The sequence below is a fragment of the Xyrauchen texanus genome, chromosome 10 (genome assembly GCF_025860055.1).
Source record: "Xyrauchen texanus isolate HMW12.3.18 chromosome 10, RBS_HiC_50CHRs, whole genome shotgun sequence".
Taxonomy (NCBI): Eukaryota; Metazoa; Chordata; class Actinopteri; order Cypriniformes; family Catostomidae; genus Xyrauchen; species Xyrauchen texanus.
In genome coordinates this window covers 34,502,026-34,518,297 of record NC_068285.1, presented here as the reverse complement: position 1 = coordinate 34,518,297, position 16,272 = coordinate 34,502,026, and the positions used below count along the sequence as shown (strand labels likewise).

General features: G+C 39.2%; 1 protein-coding gene across 3 annotated transcripts in view; it reads right to left on the bottom strand.

Annotated features, from left to right (window-relative positions):
* Window positions 1-1,345: 1,345 nt before the first annotated feature.
* trit1 (tRNA isopentenyltransferase 1) overlaps window positions 1,346-16,272 on the bottom strand; it is a 54,884-nt gene continuing 39,957 nt past the window's right edge. For all 3 annotated transcript variants that reach the window (XM_052135331.1, XM_052135332.1, XM_052135333.1), the window contains 4 exons: window positions 14,972-15,049; window positions 2,870-2,979; window positions 2,585-2,702; window positions 1,346-2,234 (listed from right to left, as the gene is read on the bottom strand). In XM_052135331.1, the coding sequence (XP_051991291.1) occupies window positions 2,101-2,234; window positions 2,585-2,702; window positions 2,870-2,979; window positions 14,972-15,049 (440 nt within the window). In that variant the 3' untranslated portion in view covers window positions 1,346-2,100. The remainder of the gene's footprint in view (window positions 2,235-2,584; window positions 2,703-2,869; window positions 2,980-14,971; window positions 15,050-16,272) is intronic.

Genomic DNA, 16,272 nt, shown 5'->3' with positions numbered 1-16,272 from the left:
TCTGTATAGTCAATGTTTAAATACAAAAACATTTCAAAATAATCCAGATGGGTCCCATTTGGTTTAGGAATAGTTAGACCACACCATTTGCCCTGCTCTCTCTCTGTGTTTATGAACTGAGCCCCAGGGCCAGTGGGTGGGGCCAAGAGTGCAATGATGTAAAGTAGGTGTTGATGTTGTTGCTGTAGAGGCAGTTATGAATTAATGAGTACACCTTGTGACATAGGGTAAAGACGATTTGTCGCAGATGTAAAGACGACATGTTTTGGCAGCTTGGTTTCAATAAATGCTTTTATTCCATTGAGGATCAAGTTTTGATTTCTGAAACTTACACTAGGTTTTTATGTTAGAAAGACCTCTTGTATGTCAAAATATCAAAAATGGTATTCCTCATGAGCCCTTTAAGATCTCTAGGTTTTCACACAGAGGGGCACAGCCACGCATGCACGTAGCTTAAGAGGAACAGTGTTCAAAATGTAACACAATGGAAGATACTCCATCCAATTATTTTGTTTGTAAAATGCAAATGGTAAACTTAAAATGTCTGCCAAATTCGCCTACATTCAAGGCGAGGCGTTTGGCATCTCAAACGATCCAATTTGTTTTTTTTTTTTTACACTTTATCGTGCTTTTTTCAAACTCACTCACATGCTCACATTGGTTTATGGCACATTTTATGCATACACACATAGAAAATGCAATTGTAAATATAATTTGCAATTTGTTTTGAAAAGTGCTCTGAATATACTTCCAGATCACATAATTTGAGGCATGTCTGAAGCAAAACATTGCAAGCGAGTTATGCATTGATGTGTAAAGGCAAAAACATACTCTATGCAAGTATGTAAACCCAGATGAATCTTGATACATAATTTATGTGTTGTTGCCTTCTAAAATGTTTCAGGTTCATAACACAATCCTAAAATGTTTCAGGTTCATAACACAATCCAAGTAGGCCCTATGCATTGCATTCTCAATGTTGCCGCAATGGGCACTATAGCCGACATTAGAGTGAACTGTTGCTTCTAATGTGAGTTTCCTCTTAAGTCAACTACTATCATGGTGGAGCAAATATTTGAAGAGAATATTGCTGAGCAACTTAACGTCACCTGAATAACAAATTTAAATGGCAGACATTTGAAGGTATCTCTATCGCCTGCTTGAGTTCTGAGGCTTGATAATGCCACAGTAATGCAAACATGTCTGTGTTTGTGTACTTGTTCTACCTAAGACTCAAGGTCAGGGGTAAGTACAAGTCCATGACCCAAAGTATAAGCTATATTAAGTGATGCTTGCCACTTAAAAAAAAAAAAAACTGTTTAGAAGGGTAATATTTAAATCATAGAAAGTTTATTTGCAAATTACATTTACATCATTTTTGTATTGATAGACATTATGCAACACTCTTGCTATAAAAGCCTTCGAATCAAAAGCAAATGCAATCGAGACTTGAAACTGAAGAAGAATGTTTTGATTTGTTGTCTTCAGAACAAAATTAAAGGCACTTAGAATCCAGGCGAGAGAAAGTCCACAATAGCTTAAATGTTCAGTCACATGCAAACCCAAAAGGCTAATCAACAGATTATAAAAGTTTAAGGTTTCAAAATAAAACCAAATAAAATCCTGTCTGATCTAACAAACTCATTCCAGTCCTGATCAGCAGAGAAATATGTGACCCAGTATTCCAACAACAGTGATGTAGTCCTCTCAGAAAAAGCCTAAGGGGAGAGCATAGCTCACTTTGAAGATCAAAAAAGCACCAGACATGGTTAGATGTGGTTAAAAAGTGCACCAAATAGACAAAACAGCAGCGGGATGACATCTGTTCAGCTCAAGAATCAGAATCCAGAAACGATCCATAAATCTCGGTCTGTGGCAGATGGGGATAACCAACAAATCAAGTTGCCCAATCACAAACCCTGCGGTTTACACAGCTACTCCATAGGGACAGTTGAGGTATCACTGCTGCTATCTTATGTCCATCACAGACACGAGAAAGATTACTATTGATCTTAAAAATACATCATGATCCATAACGGAGCACTTTTCTCTGGTCCATCAGCGAGTTTGACCCCATAAGCCACAGTAGAGCAGGCGGGGCTAGAGGACTGGTACCTGCCTGTCACTGACATTTTCATGTTTGCTAGGATTAACATCCTGGGATTGATCTGTGGCCTGCTCGGCTTTTCTCCTCTTGCGGACTTGGTAAAGATGGTTTTTGGACTTTTGATGTGCTGGACAGGTCAAGAAATATCAAATATTAGTGACTTGTTTGCTGTAACTTGTGTATGACATTTGAGAATACGCTAGTTTGGTCTTTTCCATACAATGAAAGAGAAAGGACAAATGACAAAACAAGCACCATAAATCATGTCCAAGTGATGTGTACAAGCCTTCTGAAGCCAAACAATAGTTTGAGAAAGATGTAAATCTAATACAGTGTTTTTTTTTGTTGCTGTTTTGAAGCATAACCCAGTCCCTTCTGACTTTCATTGTATGGTAATGAGCAGCCCGTTCTTCAAAATGTCTCCTTTTTGTGATACATAGAAAATAAAACACAATAGTTGGAATATTGGTAACTCACCTGTCCATTCCAAGTCACCGATGATCACCTTATCGCACAATTCACACATGTGATGACTCCGCTTGTTGCGAGGCCCCACCCCCAGTGCTCTGATTGGTTGCACAGATGGCTGCTCTCCCTGGAACGGTTCCAAAAGATGAGGGACTATGAGCTTACACATGCCAGCTTGATTAATAGAGGGTCAGTAAAAACAAAAATACGAGACAAATCTGACCACTGTGGTGTAGAAACACTGTTTGCCAACCAAACAAAAAATGGGGGGCAGGAAACAATAGAAAGTCAAACCTTTTGCAGGCAGTCCAGTATATCCAGGGCAGGAGTGAGTACAGTAGTCTCCCAATTGGTCACGGCCGTCACATCCAGACCGTAGACAGGAGGCACATTGCTAGCAGGTCCTGAAGATTCAGAAGATAGATTGACAAAAGAACACATTGATGAAAGAGCATCTTGATAAACTGGAAGCAGTATTAATCACATTTTAAATGTAATTGTGTGAATCACAGTGTACTCAAGTTTGATGTTCTCATAGCAGATCTAAATGAGAACACAATGTAACACCTTAGGCTAATGGTTAAAAAAAATGCTCACCGGTTTCATGCTTTAGTGCACTGGGAAATGCTTAACTACACAACATATTCACTGCCTTCAAAAATGAACAGTTGTTTACTAAAGCTGCAAAATGACAAAAAGGTTGTAATTTGTGCGCTATAGCTTATTCAAGTCTTCTGAAGTCATACGGCAGCCTCAGACTGAGATTTCAATTGTTATTCACTGAAATTAAACTATTTAACAATTAAATTTTACCATTGTGTAGTCCAAACAACTTTTGTAGTCTATATCAGAGGAACAATACTAGTGAACAACTAGAAAAATATACTAGACTGGGTAAAAACACAGATTTTTCCATTGCATCGCAATCTTCGTTTGAACAATCTCGATATTGAATTGAAAGCTTGTGAGTGAATCGGAATCGAATTGGGAACTCTGTATCAAAACCCATCCATATAAAAAACTACTTAAATTTTGCACTCATCCTCGCACAAAACTATACTATGGCTTCAGAAGACTTCGAATGTAAATCTTATGCACTACTTTTATAGGTCTTTTTGGTTATTGTGGAGTTTGACAGCCCCATTCACACGCATTATATGGAAGAGATTGTCCAGTTTATTCTTCAACATGTCTTTTGTGCTCCATGGAAGAAAGAGAATACAGTGATGGAACAACATGAGTGAGTGAGCAACAGTTCTCATTTTTCAGTGATCTATCCCTTTAAACTTCCTCATCTAACACAGAAAAAAAAACCATGTTGCAAGCAAAAGGGCATAAAGAAAGAAAGTGGCTGGTTTTATGTTGCAGGCGTTAGCGCGGTGCAGTGGATGGATATGGAGTGAAGCAGGAAGGGGCCTGCAGCAGCCTAAACCTGCTGAATCACCGCCACTCGATAATCTCCAGCAGCATTCTGACACTGTCAGCAGAGACGACCTCACTCTACCTCCCCCTCAATGCTACTGATACACTTACAATACAGCAGACACATTCAGCTAAAAAATACAGACAGATAATGAGAGGCCTACACGTTAGGCACATATAGAGAGACACGCCAAAAGCCCTGGAGAAAAAGGAAAATAAAAAAACAGGCTAAGGGACACAAAGTTTATTGGAAAAACTAGATAAACTGTCCAATGCAACAGACAGACAGACAGACAGACAGACAGACAGAGAGACAGACAGAGAGACAGACAGAGAGAGAGAGAGAGACTATGTGAAGAATTTATGACAAAATCACTAAAAAGGCATTTGGAAAAGTAGAAAGGTTTTTGAAAAAAAAAAAAAAAAACTAAAAATCACACATACCTTTGAGATCAAGTCATTCACTGCACAAACCACATAACACCAACTGTGTTATGTGGTTTGTTTCTACCTTGGAAACAAAGTTTTTTAAAAAGCAGCTTTGAAACACCCCATGAAATCAAAATGTGACTTGTAACTTTTAGTCCATGTCTGTTGGCTTGGAAGCCATCTATGTGAAACTGTATTTCTAAAACTTGACCAAATTTACCTTTAGCAGATATATGAATTTAAAATCTTTTAGCAAGAGAGCAAGAATACTGATGACTCAACTTGCACTTCACAGATTTTTGTCCAATCAAACGCTCTTTAAAATGAAAATGTCTCTTCCCCAATATCACCAGCAAATCATGGTTGATGACTAAGACATAGTTAGTCAAATGGCTATTTAAAAATAAGTGGGGTGAAGTCCTTCTACATGCAAGTCAACACATAAACACAGGAAAGAAAACAGTGCTCTTCAATTTATTTTATGGAACTTGTCTGTTAGCAGGGGGGAAACATTAAACTTTGTCTTCAATTGAGAGGTCTTGACTTGCTATCATGCTTTACTAGGATCCTCCCATTTGAGGAGTGGTGATATAGAAATTATGCAGAAGTTCAAAAGGTCAACATGTGACCTCTGAGCTTGTCTGACAGGAGATGCACTACTTGAGACCCCTTCATTCTGCAAGCAGGTGGTCCACTCTAAAGACCTCTCTGGAGATGGACTAAATCGCAAAGACCATATTATTACAATATAATAGTAACTATTTAAATGATCAGCTTTTATTTAAATCTATTAAAGGTTAATATAGAAAGCAAATAATAAAGCCCAATTTCTATGCCTAACCTTAAAAAACACATTGTGGTGGTACATGGTTAAGTGATGTTTCAGATGGTTATACTATGGTACTAAATGATTACCATATTCTAACACAATAGTATTTACATATTACAATATACTTTAAGGAATACTTCGGTATTATCATAGCACGTCAATATTCCCATAGCACAGGTCAAAAAAACATATATATCACGAGAAGAACATGGGAATATCATAGCCCTTTTTTTTTAAGTGCAGTAAAAAATAAAATAAAAATAAGCATCTATCGTTTTCTATAGTACATTGTTTTTCTTTCAATTAATGCATGTAAAGTCTGAATTAGTGTTTTAGTGTGAACCTTTTTAGTAGACAAAACAGATTTATATTTAAATAAAGTACAGATTTATCATTAACAGTATTGGACATAAGTCCTATAGTGGTGCATCCACAGTCCTTTTGGTGGAGAAAACGACTTTCTCAGCATTTACTAATGCAATTTATTTTGATTCAAGTAAGCTAACAGCGGTCAGTGAAGTGTCACTGTGACCAACTGCAATGGTTTGGCTCACGGAGGCTTAATTACATCATTGCAGAACTGATGAAGACGTGAACGGTCTAATTTCTCCTGATGTGATCACCAGTTTCAAATGCAGCATCAGTCAAACTGTCTGGATCAACTTTCAATCTACTTTTAATGACTACCTGTACTTAAAAAGATTAGTTTTTCTTTGAAGTAATGAGAACAGAGAAACATTCATTAAAAATCAAGATTTCCCAAAATGTGTTGCTGCTTGTAATAATCCTGATCCCTGAACTGCACAACGATGCCGTTTTGGGTAGATTAATCCAAGAAGAGTTGTGGTAAGTCTTGATTCTTAACTGAATCAAGTATTTGACACTTTTTGCATGAAAGGGAAGGAACTTCTACAATGTGTAAAATGCAAACTAACAGTCTACTGCACAAAATAAAAAACTAATTAAAATCTCATCCAACCACAACAGGACTTTGTCAATATCATGGTTTCTATTTCTGCAGGGTCGTACTTGGTAGCCCTGTCCACCCTGAAATCGAATTGTTCCAAATTCACGCTCAGAATTTTGTAATTGTGTTTTCCAGGCCTGATAAAGTCATGCAAATGAATAAAATCTTAAAAAAAAAAAAAAAAAAAAATGGAATTATTATAATGAATTATGGAATACTTTTGTAGTTATGCTTGGCTCTAAAATATTTGATCAGAACATTGTCTTACACGAATTAAGTGTCCTCTTTCAAGCTGCTTTTGGTGAAATTAACTTTCTTGCCTAAGACACATTAGCGGGAGTATTTAAAGAATCCTATAAATGCATTTGGAAAAAATGAAGAATTGAATCGTTCATCGAAAACCTATAAATCGTTAATCGATTAGATTTCAATGCAAAGATCCACAAACCTACATACAGTTAAAAATAAAAAGCATCTTCTGATTGGTGGACAGAAAAGCCTCTTGTCGATGGAATCTTTGTTGCGTCACACCTGGTTAGAAAATGGTGTAATTCAGGATCAACAGCTTTGCTATATAGTGCAAAATGACAGAAACAAACTTTTTTACAACGTTTGCACTATAAGCTATAAAGTTTTTCTGCCTGACCCCTCTAAAAAGACTACAAAGAGTCAAGCAAGCTGATAATATCATGCAGCCCACCTTTGTTTGCATGAGGCAACTGCTACGCAAGCACTGTGACAAAGTGATCCATACACATTGGTAAGATTTCTGTAAAATGGTCTAGTAAGCTCTTAATTAAAATAGGACTTTACAAAACAACTATATACAAAAGCATTCCTTTTACATAGAACACAAAGCACACAAACAAAAATCATTATCTGTAACCACAAGTTAAATGTTAATTGCAAACAGTTCCTCCATGTCAGCCAAAAAAAGGAAGTGACAGTTTGTATTTTGACCCTCAGCCAACTACTGGAATGACGCCAAAAGCAATTTACATCCTTATCACCCTGTTTACAATTAGAGCAAACCTAAATGACCCAAATGTAAGTATTACATAATCCTAAAACTCATAGCTTTCTGAATATTCAACAAGGCACCATACAATAATTATTTGGTAATCAAAAACCTGATTTGTTAAATTAAATCCTTTTAAATTCATGAAAATGTGCCGGCACATGTTTTGCATTGACATCAAATCCTCAGGTGTTTCTGCACACAAGAGACTGAGCATGCCACCTGGCTGGTGTAAAGCATCTCTTTACCCGTACGCAAAACCTTGCTCCTTATCAAAGATTGTTCTGCAGTCTTTATGTCCTCTATTGTGCCAGTCAAAAAAAGAATGGCAGCAGGTGGGCCGACACAGAGACACCTGGCCTACCTGAGCCATGTGGACAGTGGAAGAGCACATTTCTTTATACTTCTTTTCTGTACTTTTCTTTTAACTTTTCATTCTCTTGTCACTATGTGGGGTATAGAAATGAGGAAGAATAGGGCAACGATGGCCATCTGGGGCAAACAGATGCTAAACGGCGGTCTTCTAACCCCTCTCAAAATGTAAATCTCAGTGAAATCTAAGTAAAGCAATCTTGCTGGTCCTGAAAGGTGGAAGAGAAGACAACAAGGGTTTTTAACTACATAGATATCAAATATCCTCTTCAATGATGGAGTGTCTCTACAGCACACCCCCAGCAGACAGCCGTACAGCTGCTGACTTTTGAAGGGTAAAAAGGCCCCCTGCTCACCAACTGCTCACCAAGACCTCACCACAGACATGCGCCTTAAAGAGACAGGTCTGTGGACAAACACCTGCTGCTATTTGTATGATAAATGTAAAGCCAAGATGCATGGATTTCTGCACAGGGCACCCATTGAGATCAAAGACAGTTGTAAGACTTTATCAATCATTGTTGCACATCTCAAACACAGCTGGGTTGGGAAACATACCCTTTTTTAACCACAATGGTGCCTGGTGTACATACCAAAGCCAAAGCTCATTTGGTCTCGGTCAGGAGATCTTCTCACCTCCTTCAGAACCAGCTGTAAAGCCTCATGCTTTTTGGGGCATGGGGGGTGGGGTTACAATTTGAATATATGTTGCAGATTCCATTGTTTATGAGTCTTTTGAGAACATTTTAATATTAAAAAAAATTGTAATCACTAGCTTCTATGGATGCAAATGTCTAAAATGATATCCAGCCAGGGCTGTCGAACGATTTAAAATTTTCAACTAATTAAAATCGCACAGTTTTCTGATTAATCACGATTAAATTATGATACATGAAAGAGAACAAACATTACAAAAAAATCATAAATATGAGTAAGAATAATATAGTAATATAAGAAGAGTAAATATAAAAAAATTAGACAATACATACAGATATAAACCATATTGAATGCTTAAGTTTAATTAGCTGAAGTTTAAAATCTCAAAACTATTATTTTCTCTGGCTGCTGTTCAGTATCTACAACCGGAAATACATCTTTTATTCTTTAACCCTGCTTAAAGTGAATGGCATCAATGCTCATTTTATTCCATTTCTTTCCGTCTAAACCTCTGGATTATATCCTACCAGATCCATCACCGGTCCTGCCTGATGTCCAATTCCCACTGTGTCACTGAGTGATGATGACTAACTGCAGCATGTGCCAGCCAGACTTCAGTCTACTAAGACGGACTTCACAGAGAATGAACTGATGCAAACTCAAAGACATGGGATTATTCATGAGCCACTGCCTGAAGCATCAAAAACCTTCCAGTCGGACTGCGATGCTCCTCACTGAATGATACTTATATCATCTCGGTCAAAGGAGGGACAACACTCTTAATCTCCATTGAAAATAAATGAACCACTAACAAAAGCCTTCATCGGCCCAAATCAAAGAGCAATGCATCTACTTTAGGGCTGGACGTCGACGCAAAAAATACGTCAACGCAAAATATGCGCGTCAATTTGTCGGATCCAAAACAAAGATGGCGGCGCCGGCGAGTAGTAGTAACACGAGTGGCTCCTCGGACTATCAGAAGCGCAAGGCGGCGTGCACTCGTTCCTCTAAAGTATGGGAATTCTTTAATTTAAAAGGAAACAATTCCGTGATATGTCGTCTTTGCAAAATGGAGATGGCCTTCCATTCTAGCACCACGGCAATGCACCAGCATCTGAAAAGTCATTATAAATGTACCAAATTTTGTTATGTACCAAATAAATTATAGATTGGGATTGGAGTAGCACAATAAACTGCATCTGGGATTTCATAAAATTTGTACTCTTGTAGTCTTTGTGTCTGGGCTATCTAGTAACAGTAAAGAAAGACCAAGATATGTGTGTGTGTGTGTGTGTGTGTGTGTGTGTGTGTGTGTGTGTGTGTGTGTGTGTGTATATAAGCTTTTGATACTTGGGACCATTGAGGGTCTCATACACTACTATTACACAAGGTGCAAACATTCACACTGATGCTCAAGAAGGCAACACACTACTATACACATACTACACTTTATGTAAATATCTGTTATGTAGATTTTGAAGGGCAGAACAAAATAAAAACCAATATTTTATCTCTTATATTTGTATAAATTCTGAAAGGGGTGTGAAAACTTATGAGACAAAAGGGGAATGCAAATTTGTGCAATCAACTATGCAGTATGTGCTGTATTAAACGTCTTTTCTTTGGCTTTCTATCTTGTTTTTGAACAACCATCTAAATCGAGCAATTCTGTGATGTGGCAACTAAACAGCCTTTTGGCTCCTAAATGTTTCAGTTTGGGATCCAATGGCTCCGAAGTTATTTTTTAGTCTGGAGCCCTGGTAGGTCCTTAAAATGCAAGTGAATGGAGATTTCTCTTTTGAAGCTCCAAAAATCACAGACAGCAAGTTCTTTTAACTATAATCCAACGCTTAACGAGAGGATGGAGTCCAAGCAGTTTCATGTGTGACGTATTCGCATTGCCATGGTATAGAGGTAATCTCACGTTCTTCACTCAGTTGAGACATCCAGGATAAAGCACACAAATGCACCAGTGTGAGTAAAGAAACTGATAAATATAGATCTAAACCAAAACCAGCCAAGGTACTGTACAGCGTTCCTCCTCACTTATAAACAGCGCTGCACTTCCGGCTGTGAATTATGTTTCAAATGCCAAGGCGACCTAAAGCATGATTTAGGAGTTAAAAAAGTACTTAAATATTTATATTTTTGCACCAAAACCAGTCGTGTCGCTTTAGAAGACATTAATTTAAGCACTGGAGTCGTATTGATGACATTTATGCTGACTGTCTGTGGTTTTTGGAGCTTCAAAAGAGAAATCTCCATTCACTTGCATATTAAGGACCTAATGAGCTGAGATATTATTCTATTATTCTTCACATAAGTTCTGGTGAAGAAAGAAAGTCATACACACCTGGGATATCAAGAGGGTGAGAGAAAAATTAGAGAATTAAAATTTTTTGGTGAACTGTCCATTTACTCAATCGCAACAACTGTTTCCAGTGAAGACAGGTGTCTTTTGGCAGTTTTATTTTTATTTATTTTTTCAGATTTTGTTATTATGGGAGCAATCTAGTTCGACTTTGGGTCAGTCTTGCCAAACTGATTTGTTGTTGATTTCATAACTTTACTTGGTTATGACATTATCACACCCTCAGCCTCTGACATTAGCGGTTCCAAGTTTAAGACCAGCAGGTTTTAGGAGCTAACACAGTGCCAGAACCTGGCCCCGAACCTGCAGGGGATGCACATGGAGCGGTTCCAGTTAGGGTACTTGTTCTGGCAACAGCATTCTGTCAGTGGAAAAGAGGCTTTCAAAGCAAGCATTCAATATGAGGTGAAAAGTTAGAGATATGGTGACATTGAGCCACCGAGGGCCATAACAGTCAGCCTCTCCAAATCATCAACATAGCCATTGTCACAGTTAACCCCCCCAAGCCGCTCACCCAGTCTCCCCGAGGAATCATGGACGGAAACAGAGCTCAGGTTTACCCTCATCCCAATCTCAGTTTTGACGTTCAATGTCAACATTAGGGTTCAAAACAGAACAACTCAATGGGCAGCAAGATGCGGCTATTTTCCTGCATCGAAAACTAGGACTCCCCAAATTACAAAAACTACTCAAACAACAAAGAAACACTACCTCAAAATATTAATAACACAGAGACATTAGAGCGGTGCCAGAGAATGCTAAAAATCTATTTATTCCAATGGGGTTGGTGTGTCGCCATGCAAACAAATGTTGAGAAAAGTTTGCTGCAATATACTCTCATATAGGCATCGACTGACCAATGAGAATTTCAGAGATGCGGGCCCAGCTGTGCTTTCTAAAATCTCATTTGCTGAATTCTTGCTTGATTTCAAAGTTACTCTACTCTTTCGAATAATAGGAATCTTACACATTCCTATTTAACAATCAATCTATGAGAGCTTTTTCTAGTGTGGCAGCACCCTTAAAACACCTAAGGCTGAAAACAGCGACTGAGAATAACTGCATTTAATGAGCTTCCCAACACACGTGGGTTTACTTCTGTTCCAAACTATTTCTGTTCTATGGGCAATGTTCTATTAACAGCTGCTCTGAGGTCAGCCTGGGCTAACAGATCAATATAGTGATCTGTCCCAAAAGCAGAAAATAAAGACGATGAGAAAAAATGTTGATTGCCCCCTGTAGGTCAGGAGGAGTACCATGAACTCAAGTTGCCCTCCATAACCCCAGCAGTCTTTATCCTCAAGAGGCCCCTCTACAGACTACAGCCTCCTGACACCTTTTTGAATTACTGGTAGCAAGCTTATGTTTGTAGGATTAGACCGGTCAGCTGAGGGCCCCATGAGGCCCTGCAATGCGTGGGGGGCATAAGGAGGGCTCAGATAGGCCACTGACAGGTAGCCACAGGAGCTTTATCAGACAAAAAGCAGGTCAGGAGTCCAATTAAGGGTACGAGAGAGGTGGAGATGGATGTAGGGGTTCAAGGAGGACAAAAAAAAAAAAACAAGAGTTGAGATTTTTGGAGAACCACTGACCAGGTGAACCCGTTGAGTAAGGTAAAGAAAACAAGCAAAGTTGTTGGGAAAGGCATGGTGGAGGGAAAATTCTGCTTGTAGCTTTTGTAATTAGCTTCTGATGTCATTAGGAAACATAAATACTCAGTGTAGTACAATATTGAGGCACAGACAAAGCAGAAACTGTAGCTTGGTATCATGGACGCCATGCAGGTTTGATCAGAACCATCTGGTGAACCTAAATACTTTTGCAGAATAACCAAAAGGCACTTTCTTGATCAATTTGGATGAAGATGCCTCAGCCTCTTTATCACAACAGTAGCCCGTGTCAAAGCCATGACACCATAAAAGGCCATAGGAAAAGGGCATGTTCATGAGCAACTCACCTAACAACAGTTCCCTGTGTGTAGTGTCAGGGTGCATTTGACAGGACAGCACTACGCTTAATGAGGGCAAGTCACTGTCTCTGCCTAATCCCATTAGGGATTACAGGACTGCTGGTAGCCTGTGTTGGGATGGGAAGCATGGGGTAATCCAGGCCAAGATCCTCCGATGCAGGGGTCAGAATACAGGAAATGGTGGGATAACTTTAAGAGTGCTAGAGCTGGTGCAGGCCCAGGGCATGTTTGATAAATGGCCAATGACCAACTATCTCATCTCACTGACCAAAGCATGTCCGAGACATGCTTTGGTCAGTGAGAGAGTTTAGGGAAAAAGGATAGGGTGATTTAAGGGTTGAGAGGGAGGTGGTTTCTAGTGATGGGTCAGAATTGTCCACCAACCGACAAGTCATTTAGTGAGGTTGACTCATTATTACACCATGTAATTTTTGCTATAAATTTAAGATTTTTGAAGGCAGTGCTTTAAAGGAAAGGAATTACAAGATGCAACTTGGAGACATCTTTAGTCATTTTGCTGCTTCTCATTGTTTTTTCAGCATCTCAAGCATTGGGTTTTTGAGACACTGTGTCAATGTAAAATGGTTCACATTTTAAAAATGTTTCAGTTTTCAAAGTTTTGAGCATTTTTGAACACGTCTTATGTAAACACCCCCTAAGATATGTGTCATATTTGGTGGACACGACACTAAATCAATGTTATAATCCACAAAATCCTTTAGACAGACAAGTCTATTAGTTGTTCAGACAACTTGATGTCTATTTGGTTATGAAAAAATGCAGTGTTGCACATCCCTGGTGGTTAGAGGAAGGTTGTGAAGAACAGGATAAAGGAGGGGTGGAAAAATGTATGCAATGGGACAGTGAAAACCATAAGCATGCTTGTAACACACACACACACTTGACCAATCCTTCCTTTTAGCTTCAGATTTATCAGACAAAGAACAAATAGTCTTTCGTTTGCATGCTCTCATTCTTATGAAGAATTCTTCACCACCTTTCTCTAGCTGAACTTCACACTCTGATGTCACCAACACATACACAGCTGTTCTGCCACTGAATGGCTTGTTGATTTGGCTGTTGTCGGTCCAGGAGCAAAAGAACAAATTGTTCAGACTAAACGTGTCTTTAAACACCCAAGCTTTACAACCGCTTGATCTTTTATCAACCCAAGGCCAGTAAACACAACCCTGATCCTTGGAATTTTGAGGCTCTCTATAAGGGAGGGGTAGGCCTTCGAACGAACATGCATGGTATTTCTGCTCAAAAGTTTGTGTGTTTAAAATGGTCTGCATGAAGCCAATCTTGTTATTACCTGACCACTGGACAATGCTGAACGAAAATGGAAAAGATACATACGATTCCAGTAACATCTAGGGGCGATTGCTGCCAATATACAAGCAAGCCAAGAGTGTTTTCACATAAGCAGCCAAAATATGATGTGGACCGATGAATTCAGAAGCTGAGTGAACTGTAAATTTACAGATGCAGCTGTTCTCTTCAGAGCAAGTATAATCCAAATCCAAACCCACTGTCTCAGTGACTGAACTACAGCTGTGGTGTTATGGAGCATCCGGCAGTAGAGAAGGTACTCTCACAGACCAGTAAAGGGTAACTAAACACCTGCTCAGAGTCTGACTCCACCCACTAGAAATATTTGAAAATGCTGGAAAAGTGGGCAGACCCCCGCGGGGATAGAGGGAACGAACCGAGTGCGGGGCTGAGCGGGGGGTTGTGCACCTGAGACTCGTAGTGACGGATTAATTGACAGCTGCTGTCAGACTCTATGATATTATTATTCCTCACACGGTCGTAAGACGACATGTACATGAATCTGGCGTGGTGAGCTGGAACCTGCTTACGTCAGCTGTCACTGCTTACGTCACAAAGTACCGCAACAGCCAATAGGAAAATTCAACTGCAGTAGCCACCGTTCAACCTGAAGAGGGCAGCACTCAGACGTTTTTACACCATATTGTAGAATTAAAACACTTTATACACAAATGTCAAAAAAATTACTTCAATCAATGACCAGTACTAATAAAGCCCCATGCTTACAGATCATTAACTAAAAAAAGTTGGTTTAGGGTTTAGTTACCCTTTAAACAATCAAAGACAACCCAGATGATAGGAAAGTAGAGGTGGACAATTCAAACCACACTAGACAAGCTTGTCTCAAACAGCCAGGCAGGTGTAAATTAACTATGACTTGTACACAATGTCGACATAGAATGGGTCAGTAAAGAATTGTATAATCCAATTCATCTCTGGTTTGTGATTACTGTTTTGTTGTTTGAAATCTGAAAAGATCTCTCATTTGACCACAGGTTGCTGAGGGAAGTGAATGCAATATAATACTTACTCTTGAGGAATCTGTTGCGGACCCATTTGTTCTGTTTTCGGGCGTAGCGGCGGGTCACCTGCTTGAGGGACTCAATCCCTAAGGAAGGAGGAAAATATAATTATCCCAATGGGATGGTCACTGCAAAAATTGCTAGTGCAGATGTCTGCGGAAGACATCAATTGAAGAAATTAAGTGATAATGTGTATACTGGCACAGTTTGAAGTGCTACATTGCTAATCCTAGAGGATATGGGTAAGTGAGTGAGGGAGGAAACAAGAGAGAAGCAGCAATGACGGACCCAAGCACAACTGGTCCATTTCCACCTGGTGGCTTTCGGAAAACAATGCAAGGTGGCCACATGCATTTGACATTTTTAACTATTTGAGTAAATAAAAGAGGACTATTTTAAAAGTCTGTTGTAAGAGCAATATTTCCTGCTGCCAGGTGGTGGTGCTATGAATGTGACCCAAAATAGTCAAATCCATGCAAAATTTGAAGCATGACAAGTGCCTCAAAAACACCCAAATATAGGAAGGAATAAAAACAATGTGTTGCCATGGCAACAGTATTTAAGTTATCAAATATCCCTTAAAATTACATCAACAGTGTCTTGACATTATTCTACAGAATTTAGAAGCAATTCATGAACACTAGAGGGCTATTTCAAAGATTGTTAAAAGTGGCATACATCCTGCTGCCGATCATAGCAGGTGGTGGTGCTATGATCGTGACCCATAATAGCCGCCGGCATCAGTGTGATCAGCCCTCATTACCAAACATGCAGCTGAATTTCCATCAAAATCACACAATGCACACAGAAGATATACAAGTTTTCCATTTTTCGCCATAAATGCATTGCTTCGGCATGGCGACACCATTCAAAATATCAAAAATCTACAATGTCTTGGCATGATGTTGCACAAATTTGATGTTAGTCACATGAATTCCCTAGGAGGAGGATTTAAAAGTTCAGAGCCTGCGATTTTCAGAAAATACAAAATGGCTGACTTCCTGTTTGGCAGAGCTAATGACAGAGTTTGAAAGTTGTTAAACTTTGAGAACTATACACACACACACACCGATCAGCCACAACATTAAAACCACCTGCCTAATATTGTTTAGGCCCCCCTCGTGCTGCCAAAACAGCACCAACCCGCATCTCAGATTAGCATTCAGAGATGATAATCTTCCCACCACAATTGTACAGAGCGGTTATCTGAGTTACCGTAGACTTTGTCTGTTCAGACCAGTCTGGCCATTCTCTGTTGACCTCTCTGTAACTGCTGATCTCCTGGGATTTTCAACCACAACATTCTCTA